This window comes from Salmo salar, chromosome 04 (assembly GCF_965601325.2).
Source record: "Salmo salar chromosome 04, fSalSal1, whole genome shotgun sequence".
Classification (NCBI taxonomy): domain Eukaryota; kingdom Metazoa; phylum Chordata; class Actinopteri; order Salmoniformes; family Salmonidae; genus Salmo; species Salmo salar.
In genome coordinates this window covers 26042858-26062190 of record NC_138294.1, presented here as the reverse complement: position 1 = coordinate 26062190, position 19333 = coordinate 26042858, and the positions used below count along the sequence as shown (strand labels likewise).

Here is a 19333-nt window from a genome sequence, read left to right as displayed (position 1 = left end):
ATCTGTCTCTTCCAGGAGGAGGAGGGTCCAGAGCTGATGCGGGTGTGAGGAGGGTCTTGGGGAACATGGTCATGGAGGACAACAAGACTTCAATCTAGTACAGGCTGAATGAACAACAGAGACAGAATGCAATATGACATTTCATTAAATGGTTTGGGAAATGGTCTCATCTCCAAGGGGAGATCCTCTGAGCCAGATGATGTTATGGCAGAGCCCTATGCGGGGCTGCTGGCAATGTCCCACTTTGAGACTCTTTGTGGATACGGCGCCTGGTCTTTATTCATTTTGTCTTAAGTGTGGGACCATGCCTTTGAATTTTCAAACCATTATAAAGTGTCAGGTAATCAAATCAACTAACACGTTTGCATAGTACTCATAGCAATCCCTCATTGTCCAATCAGAAGATGCTCCATAGCAGGGTGCTCATATCATATTTCTTGATCCAACATCCTCTCACTCTGTATCTCTTACAGTCAGTAGACATGGAGGATGGGAAGCCTGATCTGCTGCTGGTCAAAGAGGAGACAATAGAAGATGGACCAGAGAGCATTGACCTGCTGAGTGGACTAAAGATAAGGTAAGGGAGAAATACATATACATTAATACTGTGGGAATACTGATGCGCCTGGCTATTTTTTTCTTCATTTTCTTCTTCATAAAATTAAATCAATACAACTTTGTTTACATACAGAAACACCATTTATAATGTATGAACTTGACCAGGTAATTGACTCACAAGTTCCATATGTAGAGTTTTCTCTGCCATGTTTATAAAGTCTATTTTCTAACCTCTTCCTACAGGTGGTTGGCTGGAGGCTAACAGAGAAGACTGGGCGGCCATCTTGGATTCCCAGACCCAAACCGGTGGAGCCAAGGTCCCACTGGACATCATCACTGAGCAGGCCAGGATCAGAGGCGACATAGTGGAGGTCAGTCGATGGGACAGCTTCCTCAACTATGGGCTGGGGAACAACAATTTTAAATAACCAGAAACACAGTTGTGAAAAAATCAACACCTGGACTTAGTCTCTATGACAACAGACTGGCTGAGACATAGATTTGGTCTGCTTCATCCTGCTCCTATAGTTGTGATTCAGAGAGACTGATGGTGCCTCAGGTTAACCCCCTAACAGGTGCTGCCTTCAGCCTGCCTTCTATAGGATCTATCAACTGGAACATGGACCCTGCAACAGACACTGCCTGGCCTTCCTCCTCCTCACACTCTCCTAATGTTAAACCAGACCTCAGGCAATGCCAGTGCCTCAACACTAAATGGCTACACAAGCCCATTGACAAATTACAGTTGTAGTAACGCTATCAGCAGATCTGGTGGCAAAGAGAAGTGCTTCCCGTGTTCGGAGGATGCGCACGTGGGAGAAATCGTTTGGCTGCCATCTTTGCCGGGCCAGTTTCTCCCAGTTGTCCAACCTGAAGAGGCACCAGAGGGTCCACACAGGAGAGAAATCCTACAGCTGTCTGCAGTGTGAGAAGAAGTTCTCCTGCCAGCACCGACTGTACACACTGCGAGAAGAGGTTCTGAGAGGAGCTACCTCAGGATACACCAGCAGAAAATGCACATGGCCCATTAATAGTGTATAGTGAGTGATAAGTAGTAATAATATTTCTTTTATTTAGTGCTTTTCATGCAGAATCTCAGTCACTTTTAAAAAACAGACAAAAACAAATAGTCTGTCTTCTCCTTCAGGGTCTCGTCTGGTGCCTGGTGACTGGGTTCATAGAAGGCCCGGGCCTGGGTCTAGCCTTCCTCAGTTACCTCATGGTTATCCCACCAATTCAGACAGGGTCAGGATGGGTGTTCACAAGAGATATCTAGCCTGTAACAGCATACAATCCCCAAAACACCCAAAACAATGGCTAGTGGTCAAGGAGGGAGCTCAAAGACAGGCTCATGCTTCTACCACTTCTGGTGTTATTGGGTCACAACGTGGGAGGCTGAGTGTTCAGACTAAAGCCAACAAGCTGTATGCCTGCCCCACGTATGGGAAGCGCTTTGCTGAGGCGAACTATGTGAAGAGGCACCAGACTGTTCACACCAAGGAGAGGCCCTTCAAGTGCAAACTATGTTACAAGAGCTTCTCCTTCCTGACTAACCTGACCAGACATAGGAGTGTCCCCAACAGGGAGAAATCGTAGCAGTGTGGCTTGAGATGTACACAGGGGATATCTGGCAACCATTCTTTATCTGACATATTATTAGTTATCACGTGAAGTGTCTTGGGCAGGGCATACAATTAATACCAGCCAAATGCAGGTAGATTTAGGTATTGGCAGGTAAGAATGTCTATTTCACTAGCCATGTGGGCGGGTGGTCAATTTGCAGGGCTCTACATTCAGCATTACATTCTCATTTGCAAATAAAAATAAGTAAAAAATCAAGTATGAGCACATGTGAGTTGCTTTATAGCAGAAAAATGCTGCAGTGGCTGTTTTCAAAGTACTTCTGTCGTTTTGTTTCATATCTGCTAATCGCTAAAAGAAATGAGAATCTATATCCCACCTCGCGATGCAACACTGCCTGGCTGGGGAGCTTTGGGCACTGTTCTGAGATTCATTTTTGGAGGTGCTTCACACAGGCATAAAAGTTTGTCTAATTTACTATAAAGTCAACAAAGTGAGACTTTGTCCTTGTGTTTCTTTTTTTTGTTCACAATGTAAATAACCATGTGGCTTGTTTTTCAATGTTAGTTTTGAGTCTGCTGCTTTAACTGATAGCGAAGAGATGCTGTCAACTACTAAATCACAGACACCCGTGACACCACTCCAGTGGCCCTGTTACCACGGTAACCTCCCTAAAGTGCCATTCAGACTCGGGTCACAAAAAATGAGATGAAATAACTCACTAATACATTTTTTTTGTATTAGAATCATTAAGCATGATCATCTGTTCTTTTGTGTTTGTTGATGTAATTATGGCGAAAAAATATTTTGCCTGATAAAAATCTGAGTGGCTGGTGGACCAAAAAGTTAACTTTAAGCCCTGGTCTTGGGGTAAGAGGGTAATTGACCACATACCCTTTGTTAACTTCTCATTTAAAAACAGGTTTGTGTAAATGCCTGTGTCTTAGAGAGACAGTAAACCTAGGCTAAAACAAGGACAGTTTAATATTTACGTTATTCAGGTGATGTAGATGGAATAAAGTAATTATATTTTCTACTCTATTCTTACCAACACACTGTTTTGTCCAAAAGAATGGGAAAAGGAGAAAAAAATTTGTGGAAAATATATCTCGTTTTTATTTATTATGGACCCCATTAGCTGCTGCCAAGGCATCGGCTACTCTTCCTGAGGTCCAGCAAAATTAAGGCAGTTATAGAATTTTGAAAGCGTTACAATGCATTTCACAACACATTAAGTGTGTACCCTCAGGCCACTACCTTATTACCACATATCTACAACACAAAATCCATGTCTACATGTGTGTATAGTGCGTATGTTATCATGTGTGTCTCTTCACATTCCCGCTGTTCCATAAGGTGTATTCTTATCAGATTTTACTGCTTGCATGAGTTACTTGATGTGGAATAGAGATCCATGTAGCCATGGCTCTATGTAGTACTGTGCACCTCCCATAGTCTGTTCTTGAATTGGGGATTGTGAAGAGACCTCTGGTGGCACGTCTTGTGGGGTATGCATGGGTGTCTGAGCTGTGTGCTAGTAGTTTAAACAGACCGCTTGGGAGAGCACGTGATGCCACGGAGCTGAGCAGAGGTTAACAAACCGAGCTCTTCAAAGTTAACCTATTATTACCTAAATAACAACGTTGAAACAATATTCTAACATTGGCTGATAAACTGTTAATACCCTCTTACATCTAGGCGTTCCCCTAGCGGAACCCCTAGCCAACAGCCAATGGGATCCCATGGCGCGAAATACAAAAACCTCCGAAATCCAATATTTTTTATTTTTCAAACATACGACTATTTTACACCATTTGAAAGATAAACCTCTCCTGAATCCAACCACGTTGTCCGATTTTCAAAAAGTCTTTACAGCGAAAGCAAAACATTAGATTATGTTAGGAGAGTACATAGACCAAAATAACCACACAGCCATTTTCCAAGCAAGCATATATGTCAATAAAACCCAAAACACAGCTAAATGAAGCACTAACCTTTGATCTTCATCAGATGACACTCCTAGGACATTATGTTATACAATACATGTATGTTTTGTTCAATCAAGTTCATGTTTGTATCCAAAAACAGCTTTTTACAACTTCTGGTGAATTTACAAAAATACTCATCATAAACGTTGACAAAATACATAATTATTTTAAGAATTATAGATACAGAACTCCTTTATGCAATCGCTGTGTCAGATTTTAAAATAGCTTTTCAGCGAAAGCACATTTTTCAATATTCTGAGTACATAGCTCGCCATCACGGCGAGCTATTCAGACACCCGCCAAGTTCCGGGCAAACTAAACTCAGAATTAGTATTAGAAATATTGTACTACCTTTGCTGATCTTCGTCAGAATGCACTCCCAGGACTGCTACTTCCACAAGAAATGTTGTTTTTGTTCGAAATAATCCATAGTTATGTCCAAATACCTCTGTTTTGTTCGTGCGTTCAGGTCACTATCAAAGGGTAACGCGCGAGCGCATTTCGAGACACAAAAAGTCAAAATGTTCCATTACCGTACTTAGAAGCATGTCAAACGCTGTTTAAAATCTATTTTTATGGTATTTTTAACGTAAAATTGCGACAATATTCCAACCGGAATATTCAAGGAGGAAAAGAAAAAACAGCGTGAACGCGCATATCCAATCTCTTTGTCCTCAGGCAGACCACTCAGTAACTGAGCTCCTATACTCTGCCTAGAGACAGGAGAAGGCTCAATCCACTTTCTGAAGGCTTTAGACAGCCAATGGAAGCCTTAGAAAGTGCAACGTAACAGCACAGATACTGTAGTTTCGAAAGGGACTAGAAAGAACTACATTTCTCAGATCCTACACTTCCTGGTTGAATTTCTCAGGTTTTTGCCTGCCATATGAGTTCTGTTATACTCACAGACATCATTCAAACACTTTTAGAAACTTGAGTGTTTTCTATCCAAATTTACTAATAATATGCATATTCTCGTTTCTGGGCAAGAGTAGTAACCAGTTTAAATCGGGTACGTTTTTTCATCCGGCCGTGAAAATACTGCCCGCTATCCATATCAGGTTAAGTACTTACCTTCAAAAAGAGCCATGGACCTCTGGCCAAGAGGCAAGAAGGATGACCAAAACTTTGTTGAATCCCAAGATAATGATAATTCCACAGCTAGTAAGATTAGCATTAGCCCTCATAACTCAGATGACTGTTGCTCTCAGCAGCCTCCCCCGAGTCTTCCGGCATGCTTGCTACTCTCCTCTGGGAAATTCAAGATGGTAACAAAGGTCTTTCACTGAAAATTCACAAGAAATCAGCTGAACTCCCGTGGTGAGTTTTATTACATTTACAGGAGAGTATATCTTGGTTTTGTCAATATTCACTGGGTGACGCAAATTAGTAGGCTTAGGCTCATTGCCTTTTCCCCCATTTCTGTTTCTCCTGAAAAGAGACTCAAGCAGTCCTTATTGTTGACAGTAAATATTCAGCCGTCACTGTCTATTCACAACGTTTGTTTTCAACATAGAGAGCTCGTAGGTTTTAGTTTACGCCAAGGTTTAGCTAGTAAGAGCAAGATGGAAAGCGAGCGACAACGTATCTCTACAAGTGTATTCATGTTTGATTGTGGTTTTAGTCCGATATTCAGGGTGGGTGGGTTTTATTTATATATATTTTTTTCTTCTATGTTTAATGTCGTTTCCTTCCTAAAGAGACACATAGTTTGAACACTGAAGTGACCTAAAATTGAAGCATCACCTGACAATTTACATATTAGGGATTACCATTCAGTTATATATTTGAAACCCAACCCATGCTTAATCCACTAAAATATGTCACATTCAACGTAAAAGGTCTTAACAGCCTGGTTAATAGGAAAAGAGTCTATACATACCTCCATTCCACTTGGCAGTGTTCAAAACCACATGGTTTCTGGCAGGGGGTATTGATAAGGGAATTTATATGTTTAAAGTAATGATAAGAGAATGACATTAAGAGTAATGACTAAAGTATTTCACCCTAATAGTTACAGAAGCTTTAACAATGTGTTTAGACAATACTAGAATATTGTGAGACAGTGGGAACATTGTGTTTGTGTGTGATAAAGAGGAACTGACAACAGACATGTTTTGGTACTGTGAGACCAAGGACAGGAGATAAAGTTCCTCCACCCAGGGAGGAACAGATGCACTTGTAGGCACTTGTAGGAGTTATATAAAAGGCTGTGCGCATTATATGATTTTTAGAACGTTCTCGTGAATAAAGAACCAACCTTTTGCAGAAGCTGAGTCTTTGCCTAATTATTATTAAACCCAAGGTCTTACAAACCTCGGGGATTGGTCAAAGCTTAAATAATTGTTAGTTATATTCATTGGGACTGAAAATTCTCTTGACAGCTATGCGATACCATATCCTCAATCCATGGGGCTGTATTCCCTTTAGACCCTGAGGTCTGTCTATTGGGTAACTTTACTCATTCCAATCTTAGGCAAAGCCATACTATAAAGCTAACAGAATATTGCTAGCGATTGCTAAGAAACCAGTTGCAATGTGGCTATCGGAAGTTAACAGTTGTATCCCACTGAAGAAAATGACAATGCTTGAGGAATAAGTTGGAGACATTTTACAGAATTTTGCAACCTTTTATTGATTATATGGAGAATTCCACATCACATCACATTGATTGCATCTCTGTATAATCCTCACGTAATGTTTCACACTTCATGTATAATATGTAGCCTGCGGCAGGTGACCATATGATCTCATTTTAATTTTATTACGATTATGATTTATTTTTATTGCACTTACATTCTTGTCTGTCGTCTTGAAAGGTTGTCACCTTGTTATATTGTTGTCTTATTCTCATTTTTGTTTTGAATGTTCTTAAATGGAAAATGCAACAACCAAAAAATAAAACAACTGACCACTTGGTGCAATCAACATGTCAATACTTCTCACAAATACAAGTAGTGATGAAGTCAATCTCTACTTTGAGCGAGGAGAGATTGACATGCATGTTATTAATGTTACCTCTTAGTGTACATTTAAGGGCCAGCTGTGCTGCCCTGTTCTGGGCCAGTTGTAACTTTTGTCGCACCTGACCACACGACTGGGCAATAGTCCAGGTGTGACAACTAGGACCTGCCTTGTTGATAGTGCTGTTAAGAAGGCAGAGCAGCCCTTTATTATGAACAGACCTCTCCCCATCTTATCTACTGTTGCATCAATATGTTTTAACCATTACAGTTAACAATCCAGGGTTACTCCAAGCAGTTTATTCTCCTCAACTTGCTAAATTTCCACATTATTCGCTTGTCATTGTTGAGACAACAATACTTTTTTCATCCCTTCCACACTCACTTTACGGAAATCAAAATTACAATGCTTGTCTTTCACCATTTGGTCAGTTATGCATGAATGTGTAGGTTCAGAATTTGTGGTTGGCATGTCATGCCTAAATTTACTAATCTTGCCGATGAACAAATAAATAAAGTAGTTGGCAATATCAGAGGGTTTTCTGATGAATGAGCCATCTGATTGAATGAATGATGGAGCCGAGTTTGCCTTTTTGTCCAAAAATTTCATTTAAGGCGCTCCAAAGCTTTTTACAATCATTCTTTGTTTCATTGTACAGTTTCTTCTTTTTGTTCAGTTTAGTCACATGATTTCTCAATTTGCCAGCCAGACTTATTTGCCATTTCTTTTGCCTCATCCCTCTCAACCATACCATTTTTCAATTCCATATCAATCTACAGGGATTTGACCATTTTTACAGTCATTCTCTTATTAGTAACTGGAATAAGCAATTTAATATATGTGTCAAATGCAACTTCTGGTTGCTCCTCATTACATAGAAAAATGCTCTAACTGAAGTCGGAAGTTTACATACACCTTAGTAAAATAAATTTAAACTCAGTTTTTTCACAATTTCTGACATTTAATCCTAGTAAGAATTCCCTGTCTTAGGTTAGTTAGGATCACCACTTTATTTTAAGAATGTGAAATGTCAGAATAATAGTAGAGAGAATTATTTATTTCAGCTTTTATTTCTTTCATCACATTCCCAGTGGGTCAGAAATGTACATGCATTCAATTAGAATTTGGTACCATTGCCTTTAAATTGTTTAACTTGGGTCAAATGTTTTGGGTAGCCTTCCACAAGCTTCCCACAATAAGTTTGGTGAATTTTAGCCCAATCCTCCTGACAGAGCTGGTGTAACTGAGTCAGGTTTGTTGGCCTCCTTGCTCGCACACACTTTAACAGTTCTGCTCACAAATGTTCTATAGGATTGAGGTCAGGGCTTTGTGATGGCCACTCCAATACCTTGACTTTGTTGTCCTTAAGCCATTTTGCCACAACTTTGGAAGTATGCTTGGGGTCATTGTCCATTTGGAAGACCCATTTGTGACCAAGCTTTAACTTCCTGACTGATGTCTTGAGATGTTGCTTCAATATATTCTCAATTTTGCTGCCTCATGATGCCATCTATTTTGTGAAGTGCACCAGTCCCTCCTGCAGCAAAGCACCCCCGCAACATGATGCTGCCACCCCCGTGCTTCACGGTTGGGATGGTGTTGTTCGGCTTGCAAGCCTCCCCCTTTTTCCCTCAAACATAACGTTGGTCATTATGGCCAAACAGTTCTATTTTTGTTTCATCAGACCAGAGTACATTTCTCCAAAAAGTACGATCTTTGTCCCCATGTGCAGTTGCAAACTGTAGTACGGCTTTTTTATGGTGGTTTTGGAGCAGTGGCTTCTTCCTTGCTGAGTGGCCTTTCAGGTTATGTCGATATAGGTCTCGTTTTACTGTGGATATAGATACTTTTGTACCGGTTTCCGCCAGCATCTTCACAAGGTCCTTTGCTGCTGTTCTGGGATTGATTTGCACTTTTCACACCAAAGTACGCTCATCTCTAGGAGACAGAACGTGTCTCCTTCCTGAACGGTATGACGGCTGTGTGGTCCCATGATGTTTATACTTGCATACTATTGTTTGTACAGATGAACAGGGTACCTTCAGGTGTTTGGCAATTTCTCCCAAGGATGAACCAGACTTGTAGAGATCTACAATTCTTTTGAGGTCTTGGCTGATTTCTTTTGATTTTCCCATGATGTTAAGCAAAGAGGCACTGAGTTTGAAGGTAGGCCTTGAAATACATCCACAGGTACACCTCCAATTGACTCAAATGATGTCAATTAGCCTATCAGAAGCTTCTAAAGCCATGACATAATTTTCTGGAATTTTCCAAGTTGTTTAAAGGCACAGTCAACTTAGTGTATGTAAACTTCTGACCCACTGGAATTGTGATACAGTGAAAATCTGTAAAGAATTGTTGGAAAAATTACTTGTGTCATGCACAAAGTAGATGTCCTAACCGACTTGCCAAAACTATAGTTTGTTAACAAGACATTTGTGGAGTGGTTGAAAAACGAGCTCTGGACTGGGGATCGTCGCCGGAAGCTCTGGACTGGGGACCGTCACCGGAAGCTGTGGAACGGGAAGGCGCACTGGAGGCCTGATGCATGGGGCCGGCACAGGTGCCACCGGACTGGTGACACACACCTCAGGGTGAGTGCGAGGAGCAGGCACAGAACGCACCGGACTGGGAAGGCGCACTGGAGGCCCTAGTGCGTGGAGCCGGCAAAGGTGGCGCCAGACTGGTGACACGCACTTCAGGGAGAGTGCGAGGAACAGGCACAGGACGCACCGGACTGGGGACACGCACTTCAGGGAGAGTGCGAGGAACAGGCACAGGACGCACCGGACTGGGGACACGCACTTCAGGGAGAGTGTGAGGAGCAGGCACAGGACGTACCGGACTGGAGAGGCGCACTTGAGGCCAGAAGTGTGGAACCGGCACATGTTGCACCAGACTGCTAACCGGATCCTCTGGTCGGATGTTGAGCAGAACACACTCGCACAACATCACTCTCATCTCACTCTCTCCCAACTTCGCCATTGCCTCCCTGACAGTCTGTGGCTCTTCCCTCTGCTCAGTCGCCAGCTCCATGTGCCCCCCCCCCCCCCCCCCAAAAAAACTTGGGGTTTTCCTTGGGGGTTTTTTTCCCTTGGGTTTTCCTTAGCCGCGAACCCTGTCGTCATCGCTGTCCTCCATTATCTCCCTCCGATGTCCAGACATCCTTCACCTGGTGAATACGCTGCTTGGTTCTGGTTTGATGGGATATTCTGTCACGTTCGTTGGAATAATTGGACCAAGGTGCAGCGCGATATGGTTTCCACATATTTAATATTAGAAACGCACAAAACAACGAACCATAACTAAGAGGTGCTGCGTGCACTATCTCAAAACAATATCCAATAAAACACAGGTGGAAAAAAATGTCTTAAATATGATCCCCAATTAGAGACAACGATAACCAGCTGCCTCTAATTGGGAACCATGTCAAGCAAACAACCTAGAAATATGAAATCTAGAATACCCACATAGAAATAATAAACTAGAATACAACAGACATCCATATACTAAATCAAATCAAATCACATCAAATGTATTTATATAGCCCTTCTTACATCAGCTGATATCACAAAGTGCTGTACAGAAACCCAGCCTAAAACCCCAAACGGCAAGCAATGCAGGTGTAGAAGCACGGTGGCTAGGAAAAACTCCCTAGAAAGGCCAAGACCTAGGAAGAAACCTAGAGAGGAACCAGGCTATGAGGGGTGGCCAGTCCTCTTCTGGCTGTGCCGGGTGGAGATTATAACAGCACATGGCCAAGATTTTCAAATGTTCATAAATGACCAGCATGGTCAAATAATAATAATCATAGTAGTTGTCGAGGGTGCAACAAGTCAGTAACACTAGAGTAAGTGTCAGTTGGCTTTTTCATAGCCGATCTTTGAGAGTATCTCTACCGCTCCTGCTGTCTCTAGAGAGTTGAAAACAGCAGGTCTGGGACAGGTAGCACGTCCGGTGAATAGGTCAGGGTTCCATAGCTGCAGGCAGAACAGTTGGAACTGGAGCAGCAGCACGGCCAGGTGAACTGGGGACAGCAAGGAGTCATCAAGCCAGGTAGTCCTGAGGCATGGTCCTAGGGCTCAGGTCCTCCGAGAGAGAGAAAGAGAAAGAGAGAATTAGAGAGAGCATATTTAAATTCACACAGGACACCGGAAAAGACAAGAGAAATACTCCAGATGTGACAGACTGACCCTAGCCCCCCGACACATAAACTACTGCAGCATAAATACTGGAGGCTGAGACAGGAGGGGTCAGGAGACACTGTGGCCCCATCCGATGAAACCCCCGGACAGGGCCAAACAGGTAGGATATAACCCCACCCACTTTGCCAAAGCACAGCCTCCACACCACTGGAGGGATATCTCCAACCACCAACATACCATCCCGGGACAAGGCCGAGTATAGCCCACAAAGATCTCCGCCACGGCACAGCCCAAGGGGGGGCGCCAACCCAGACAGGAAGACCACGTCAGTGACTCAACCCACTCAAGTGACGCACCCCTCCCAGGGACAGCATGGAAGAACACCAGTAAGCCAGTGACTCAGACCCCGTAATAGGGGTAGAGGCAGATAATCCCAGTGGAAAGAGGGGAAACCGGCCAGGCAGAGACAGCAAGGGCGGTTCGTTGCTCCAGCCTTTCCGTTCACACCCCTGGGCCAGACTACACTTAATCATAGGACCTACTGAAGAGATATGTCTTCAGTAAAGACAAAGGTTGAGACTGAGTCTGCGTCTCTCACATGGGTAGGCAGACTATTCCATAAAAATGGAGCTCTATAGGAGAAAGCCCTGCCTCCAGCTGTTTGCTTAGAAATTCTAGGAACAATTAGGCGGCCCGTGTCTTGTGACCGTAGCGTACGTGTAGGTATGTACGGCAGGACCAAATCGAAAAGATAGGTAGGAGCAAGCCCATGTAATGCTTTGTAGGTTAGCAGTAAAACCTTGAAATCAGCCCTTGCCTTAACAGGAAGCCAGTGTAGGGAGGCTAGCACTGGAGTAATATGATCAAATTGTTTGGTTCTAGTCAGGATTCTAGCAGCCGTATTTAGCACTAACTGAAGTTTATTTAGTGCTTTATCTGGGTAGCCAGAAAGTAGAGCATTGCAGTAGTCCAACCTAAAAGTAACAAAGGCATGGATTAATTTTTCTGCGTCATTTTTGGACAGAAAGTTTCTGATTTTTGCAATGTTACGTAGATGGAAAAAAGCTGTCCCTGAAACAGTCTCGATATGTTCTTCAAAAGAGAGATCAGGGTCCAGAGTAACGCCGAGGTCCTTCACAGTTTTATTTGAGACGACTGTACAACCATCCAGATTAATTGTCAGATTCAACAGAAGATCTCTTTGTTTCTTGGGACCTAGAACAAGCATCTCTGTTTTGTCCGAGTTTAAGAGTAGAAAGTTTGCAGCCATCCACTTCCTTATGTCTGAGACACAGGCTTCTAGCGAGGGCAATTTTGGGGCTTCACCATGTTTCATTGAAATGTACAGCTGTGTGTCATCCGCATAGCAGATACCGAGATGTGAAATCACCCGCTAGTCACGCCCTGACCTACTATACCATAGAGAAACAATGGTTCTCTATGGTCAGGGCGTATCATTTTTTTCCCCCAAACAGGACAATGACCTAACACACCTCCATGCTGTGTAAGGGCTATTTGACCAAGGAGGAGAGTGATGGAGTGCTGCATCAGATGACCTGGGCACCACAACCACCCGACCTCAACCCAATTCAGATGGTTTGATATGAGTTGGACCACAGAGTGAATGAAAAGCAGCCAACAAGTGCTCAGCATATGTGGGAACTCCTTCAAAACTGTTGGAAAAGCATTCCAGGTGAACCTGGTTGAGAGAATGCCAAGAGTGTGCAAAGCTGTCGAGGCAAAGGGTGGCTACTTGATTCCATGTGTTATTTCATAGGTTTGATGTCTTCACTATTATTATACAATGTAGAACATTGAATGAGTAGGTGTGTCCAAACTTTTGACTGGTACTGCATACTGAACAAAAACATAAACACAACATGTAAAGTGATGTTTCATGAGCTGACGCACAAAAAGATTTTGTGCACAAATTTGTTAACAACTCGTTTGCCAAGGTAATCCAGCCACCTGACAGGTGTGGCAGATCAAGAAGCTGATTAAAAAGCATGATCATTACACAAGTGCACATTGTGCTAGGGACAATAAAATGTGTTTTGTCACACAACACAATGCAATAGATGTCTCATGTTGAGGGAGCGTGCAATTGACATGCTGACTGCAGGAATGTCCACCAGAGCTGTGAATTTCCAAATGAAATTCGGTGGAATTCTTAAAAATAAAATATTGAAACATTAAAGAAGTTTAACTTTTTAGATTAAACTATACTAAATATATTCATATCACTAAATAATTGATTCAAACGCTGTTTTGCAATGACTGTTACAGTCGCCTCAACAGCACTCTGTCAGATGCTAAGCTTATGGTCGCAGCGGTGTGTAGAATGGAGATACCGAGATGTTAAGTGGGCAGGAAGGCATGGGCCAAACGAATATGTAGTATTGGTGGGAAAAGAAACGGTCAATTGTGGGGGTGCCCATGTTGCTGGGAATCAGAAGTGCCTGGTGCAAGAAAGACTGGTTGAGGTTGCCAGGGTCAAAGTAGAACAGAAGGTGTTATATGTTGAAGCAGTGAAGAGAGTAGAGGATGATGGGTCAAGGGTGAGTAGTAGGCCTAGGTCAATACAGAGTGATATGAATTTGTGCTTCAGTAAGGTTGTCTTCTTAGCATTCGTTGCCACGGTTATCAACTGTACCACAGAATTGGAACATAAAAAAATAGATGCTGTGGTGGAAGCTGCATTGAAATACTTGGGTGTACTGTGTTTTACAGCAGAAGAGTTAGGTGTGTTGAATAAGAATCCCTCCTGTCCTCCCAGGCTGTTGGCCTGGTGTAGGATCAGTTAGGGTCAAAGTAGTGGAATGGGATTTAGATTAAAAAAATTAAAATAAATATAGGTCTAGGGTTAGTTGGTGGTGCAATGTTTTCCTTTTTATTTTTTGTATCACAAAATGTTAAGTGATCGACCACACCCTACCGCACAGTAGGTGGCGGGATGCACAAACAAAATGTGTGAACGCCATGACACCAAAGAATAAGAAGTAAACGGACATGAACCGTGACAAAGGACAGTTTCCACGTTAGTGTTTTTCGTCGTTATTTAGACGTTTATTAACACACTGGAAATCAAAATATGACTCATTTAACTGCGTTCGCGTTGAAGACAGGACTTATCTAGGTAACGATAGCTAGCTGCTAACGTTAGCTAACTGTAACGTTATGGTTTTTCACACTCAAATAGCCTCCATCATGGAGGTACTAGCGAGTGCAGCCGTGGCAGATATATGTAAACTTGTAGACGACGACTATGCAGTATTTCGTTTGGAAATAACTCAAAGCCGCAAAGAAAACAGGGCATTAAGGAAGAAACTACAGCAACTGGAACTGAAGGTGGCACGGGAGCGCGCAGAGAGGACAATGCAACAGCGCGTCGTCGCCAGTCGTCCCAGAAGTGTCAAGATCCTTGACCGATACAGAGGAATGGCAAGAGGTACATTTATCATTAGGCCGAGACTACTCCCCTCTGCGCATGTGTGACTTTAGAGGCGTTAACCAGAAATGGGTCTTGGTCAGTTTTTGGATCGTATGCAATAATTCCCCTAATTACTTAGCCATCTTGCAAAGACAGTCATATTCTAAACATATTATTGATTTACTGCATTTCCTATTATTTACTCATTGAAAATATGATGCATGCAATATAAATCGATCAATACATAGTATGTCAATAAGTTATGCAAAGTGTTACCTTACATCCTTGCCAATTCTAGACAGTATCAAAACGGTCAATAGTGTGTACAATATAGCATTGAGACTTGACAGTACCTAACCACCTCTTTTCCCCCAATCACTTTCTCAGGTGAAGGACATCTCATTGGAGGACACAGGAGCTTTGTGAAGCCAGCGGGACACAATACATGGAACGATGACCAACCAATCACTGTTGATGAGGGGAGTGGAACCTCAACCCAGCATGTTATCATGATAGAGGTTTGTGTAATAGTATTACATCAAAATTACAGTACATCAAATGTGGCCAATTTATTTCAGAAAGGCTCCCCTCAGCTATTCACTTGCTTACGTGTACATACATATTATTCTGCCATAGTTGAACTTGTGAGACTTCCTTACGACATTGTTATCCAATTCAACTCATGTGCAGGTAATAACTTCCTCTCTTCTTGTGTCAGTCTGCAGATGCAAAGGCTGCAGGCCCTGGGGTCAAGCAGGAGAGGACCGAAGGAGAGGAGGACCCCCGGCACAGCAGAGAAATTCAGTCTGGTGCAGCTGTAGCCATGGAGGACCCCGCCACCACCCCAGCACAGCCCAGCTCCCGACGCAGCATCTCGGAGGTCAGTGGAACGCTGAACACCGTCCTCAAGTCAGAGACAGACACCAAGATTTTAACTGTAACACAAAGGCTTTTACACACAGGATCTGACGACAGGTCAGACCCAGAGAGACTGGGACTGGGTAGACTGGGCTGTCCTCCTGCCCCCGGCTCAGAGTATTTACTTCACGGTAATCGAAGCCTGGTTAATTCCCATCAGGACTCAGGCGACACGTTAGAAACTGGCAATTATCTATCTTGTTCTTACGCTACAGAGATGGACCCTGGTAACATATCCTTGGGTTTAGAGAGACAGGCTGATCCATCTAGAGGGGACTGGAACCGGTACAGTAGTAGTGTACACTCTGAAGGGTGCCTAGATAAGAATGGGGAAGGTCTGGTCATAGATGAAGTGACTGTGAAAGTGGAGGGCGACTTTCCTCCCACATGGAATGCAGCTGTTCACCTAAGAGATGGACTCTCACAGGGCAGCGATTTCTTAGATTACAGTTTAGAGACAAATCTTAATGTCCCGACCCACTCCCCTTTACACACACTCAGGGATCGCGACCCAGTGTCCACGTCGATGGCACCTTCCGATTTACAAGGCCGCATCCTTTTCAATCAGGTATTGAACTCAAACGACAGGGCTAGAGTCCAGACTCAGGGAGGGGGAGCCACATCAGGCAATAGTAAAGAGAAACGGTTCCTCTGCATGTTCTGTAACAAAGGTTTCAGCTGCACCCAAAAGGTAGAGATCCACCAGAGGATCCACACAGGGGTAAAACCCTTTAGCTGTACCCAGTGTCACATGCGCTTTGCACAGGCTGGCCACCTGAAGAGGCACCAGAGGGTCCACACAGGGGTGAAACCCTTCAGCTGTACCCAGTGTCAAATGTGCTTTGCCCAGGCTGGTGACCTGAAGAGGCACCAGAGGGTCCACACAGGGGAGAAACCATTCTGCTGCCAGCTGTGTGAGAAGAGGTTCTCCCGCCAGCACCAGCTGAAGATCCACCTGAAGATCCACACGGGAGAGAGGCCATTCTCCTGAAGGCATATATAGATTTCCGTGTTGAATATTGCTGGGTAGAATATTGCATCCAGACATTGTGTGATATTTAGACACACACACGGAATCATATAGTAACCCAAAAGTGGCAGTAGCTGCCCTTTGCCTTGATGACAGCTTTGCACACTCTTGGCATTCTTTCAACCAGCTTCACCTAGAATGCTTTTCCAATAGTCTTGAAGGACTTCCCACATATGCTGAGCTCTTGTGGGCTGCTTTTCCTTCACTCTGCGGTCCAACTCATCCCAAACCATCTCAATTGGGTAGAGGTCAGGTGATTGTGGAGGCCAGGTCATCTGATGCAGCACTCCATCACTCTCCTCCTTGGTCAAATATCCCTTACACAGCCTGGAGGTGTGTTGGGTCATTGTCCTGTTGAAAAATAAATGATAGTCCCACTAAGCGCAAACCAGATGGGATGGAGTATCGTAGCAGAATGCTGTGGTAGCCATGCTGGTTAAGGGTGCTTTGAATTCTAAATAAATCACTGACAGTGTCACCAGCAAAGCACCATCACACCACCACCTCCATGCTTCACAGTGGGAACTACACATGCGGAGATCATCCATTCACCGACTCTGCGTCTCACAAAGACGGCGGTTGGAACCAAAAATCTCAAATTTGGACTCATCAGACCAAAGGACAGATTTCCACCAGTCTAATGTCCATTGCTCGTGTTTCTTGGCCCAAGCAAGTCTTCTTATTGGTGTCCTTTAGTAGTGGTTTCTTTGCAACAAATTGACCATGAAGGCCTGATTCACTCAGTCTCCTCTGAACAGTTGATGTTGAAATGTGTCTGTTACTTGAACTCTGAAGCATTTATTTGGGCTGCAATTTCTGAGGCTGGTAACTAATGAACTTATCCTCTGCAACAGAGGTAACTCTGAGTTTTGAAGAAAACGTTCAAAGTTCTTGAAATTTTCCGGATTGACTGACCTTCGTGTTTTAAAGTAATGATGGACTGTCGTTTCTCTTTGCTTATTCTTACCATAATATGGACTTGGTCTTTTACCAAATAGGGCTATCTTTTGTATACCACCCCTACCATGTCACAACACAACTGATTGGCTCAAACACATTAAGGAAAGACATTTTACAAACGAACTTTTAACAAGCACACCTGTTCATTGAAAAGCATTCCAGGTGACTACATCATGAAGCTGGTTGAGAGAATGCCAAGAGTGTGCAAAGCTGTCAAAGGAGGTGGCTACTCTGAAGAATCTCAAACACAAAATATATTTTGATTTGTTTAACACTTTTACATGATTCCATATGTGGTATTTCATAGTTTTGATGTCTTCACTATTATTCTACAATGTAGAAAGTAGTAAAAATAAAGAAAAACCCTGGAATGAGTAGGTGTGTCCAAACTTTTGACTGGTACTGTATATATATATCTCACACACATCCACGTGTGTGTGTATATTTATGTTGTATTATACAGGGCGCATTTGAAAAAGAGACCTAGGTCTCAATATGTCTTCCCTGTAAAAACAAAAGGTTAAATAAAAAAGAAAATACTGACACCACGTACAGAAAATTGGTTCCCGCTTTAAATGACTTTCAGCTTATAAAGGCTTCATAAACATAACAAATGTGCTACAAATCTATTACCCTATGTCATGGGTTCATAAAGGGTTCATAAATGTGACATAACCCACTAACGTGTGCTTAATAAAGGCCTTAAATCATATTATATTGAGGCTTCACAAAGCATTTATAACCCTGTCATGTATCTTGCTAGTGCATTGTAATGGCAGGATATTGGGTTCGATTCCCGGGACCATCCATATGTAAAAATGTATTCATATGCATGACTAAGTCGCTTTGGATGAAAGCATCTGCTAAATTGTACATATTATATTTCACTAAAATATTTCTAGGATGGCCCAACCTCTTTCCCTCTTGGGTGCATAGTCAATATTGGACCGGACCTCAACTTCCCCCAAAATGCTATGCTTCAGGATGACACACACTACTTTTTTAGTGTTGCTGACAAGACACTAATGATGTGATGAGTTCGCATATCAAATGCCCATTTGGGCTGCCACTGGACAGCGAAAAACAAAGTTAATTACAATAAATTTGAGTTTGTAGTAAAGTGGTGAGTTAGATTAAATACTGTAGCTACTACCTAAATCGTTATTTCAAATAATTTGTGACTTCACAGCAATTGCTACCTAAACGACATTTAGCCAGCTAGAAGACTCAGCTAAACACAAATCCCCTAGATACAGCCACATCATGAGATTTGTAAATGAAAGAGTAATATAACAATACAAATTGAATGGAGTTTCCCATCTTCCCATTTAGAGTTTCTGGTGGAGAACAGAAATTCCCTTATTCAGGATATGTGACAAAGACATTTCCTAACAAATCTGCTCACTTTCTTTGTTACTTTTATGGTTGGAACCAACAAGCAGTCCCTCCAGCAGGAAGAGAGGCAAGAACCATTTGTCTGCCAGCTCACTGACAAGCTACACTTCACATCCCTGTTCAATGTAATTGCATTACTAGACTGTTTGAAACTTAAGTTTAAACATGTCTTTAATGTTTATTTGTTTTAGCTGTTAGTGATAATTCCCTAAGTGTTAATACATGTGTTTACATCATTAAGCCTTTATGTATGTGTTATAAATTACCAAAAGGGTCTGACTTTAAATTAAGTACACAGCATGCGATATAGTCTTTATGGATGTGTTATGAATGACTGAATGTATCTCACTTAAAACTAAGTATT

General features: G+C 42.6%; 2 protein-coding genes across 5 annotated transcripts in view; both read left to right on the top strand.

Annotated features, from left to right (window-relative positions):
- The window catches only part of LOC106602498 (uncharacterized), a 38209-nt gene extending 31811 nt beyond the window's left edge, over positions 1-6398 (top strand). For 2 of the 4 annotated variants that reach the window (XM_082974203.1, XM_045717519.2), the window contains exons 10-11: positions 16-577; positions 802-6398. The gene's annotated coding sequence lies outside the window, so the exon portion shown is untranslated. The remainder of the gene's footprint in view (positions 1-15; positions 578-801) is intronic. The other 2 variants (XM_045717520.2, XM_045717522.2) reach the window with 2 other exon arrangements.
- A 7789-nt stretch (positions 6399-14187) lies between these two features.
- LOC106602495 (uncharacterized) lies at positions 14188-17949 on the top strand. Its single transcript, XM_014195165.3, has 3 exons — positions 14188-14684; positions 15054-15184; positions 15385-17949. The coding sequence occupies exons 1-3, from the start codon at positions 14414-14416 to the stop codon at positions 16573-16575; spliced, it is 1593 nt and encodes a 530-aa protein (XP_014050640.2). The 5' UTR covers positions 14188-14413; the 3' UTR covers positions 16576-17949.
- The last annotated feature ends 1384 nt before the right edge of the window (positions 17950-19333 follow it).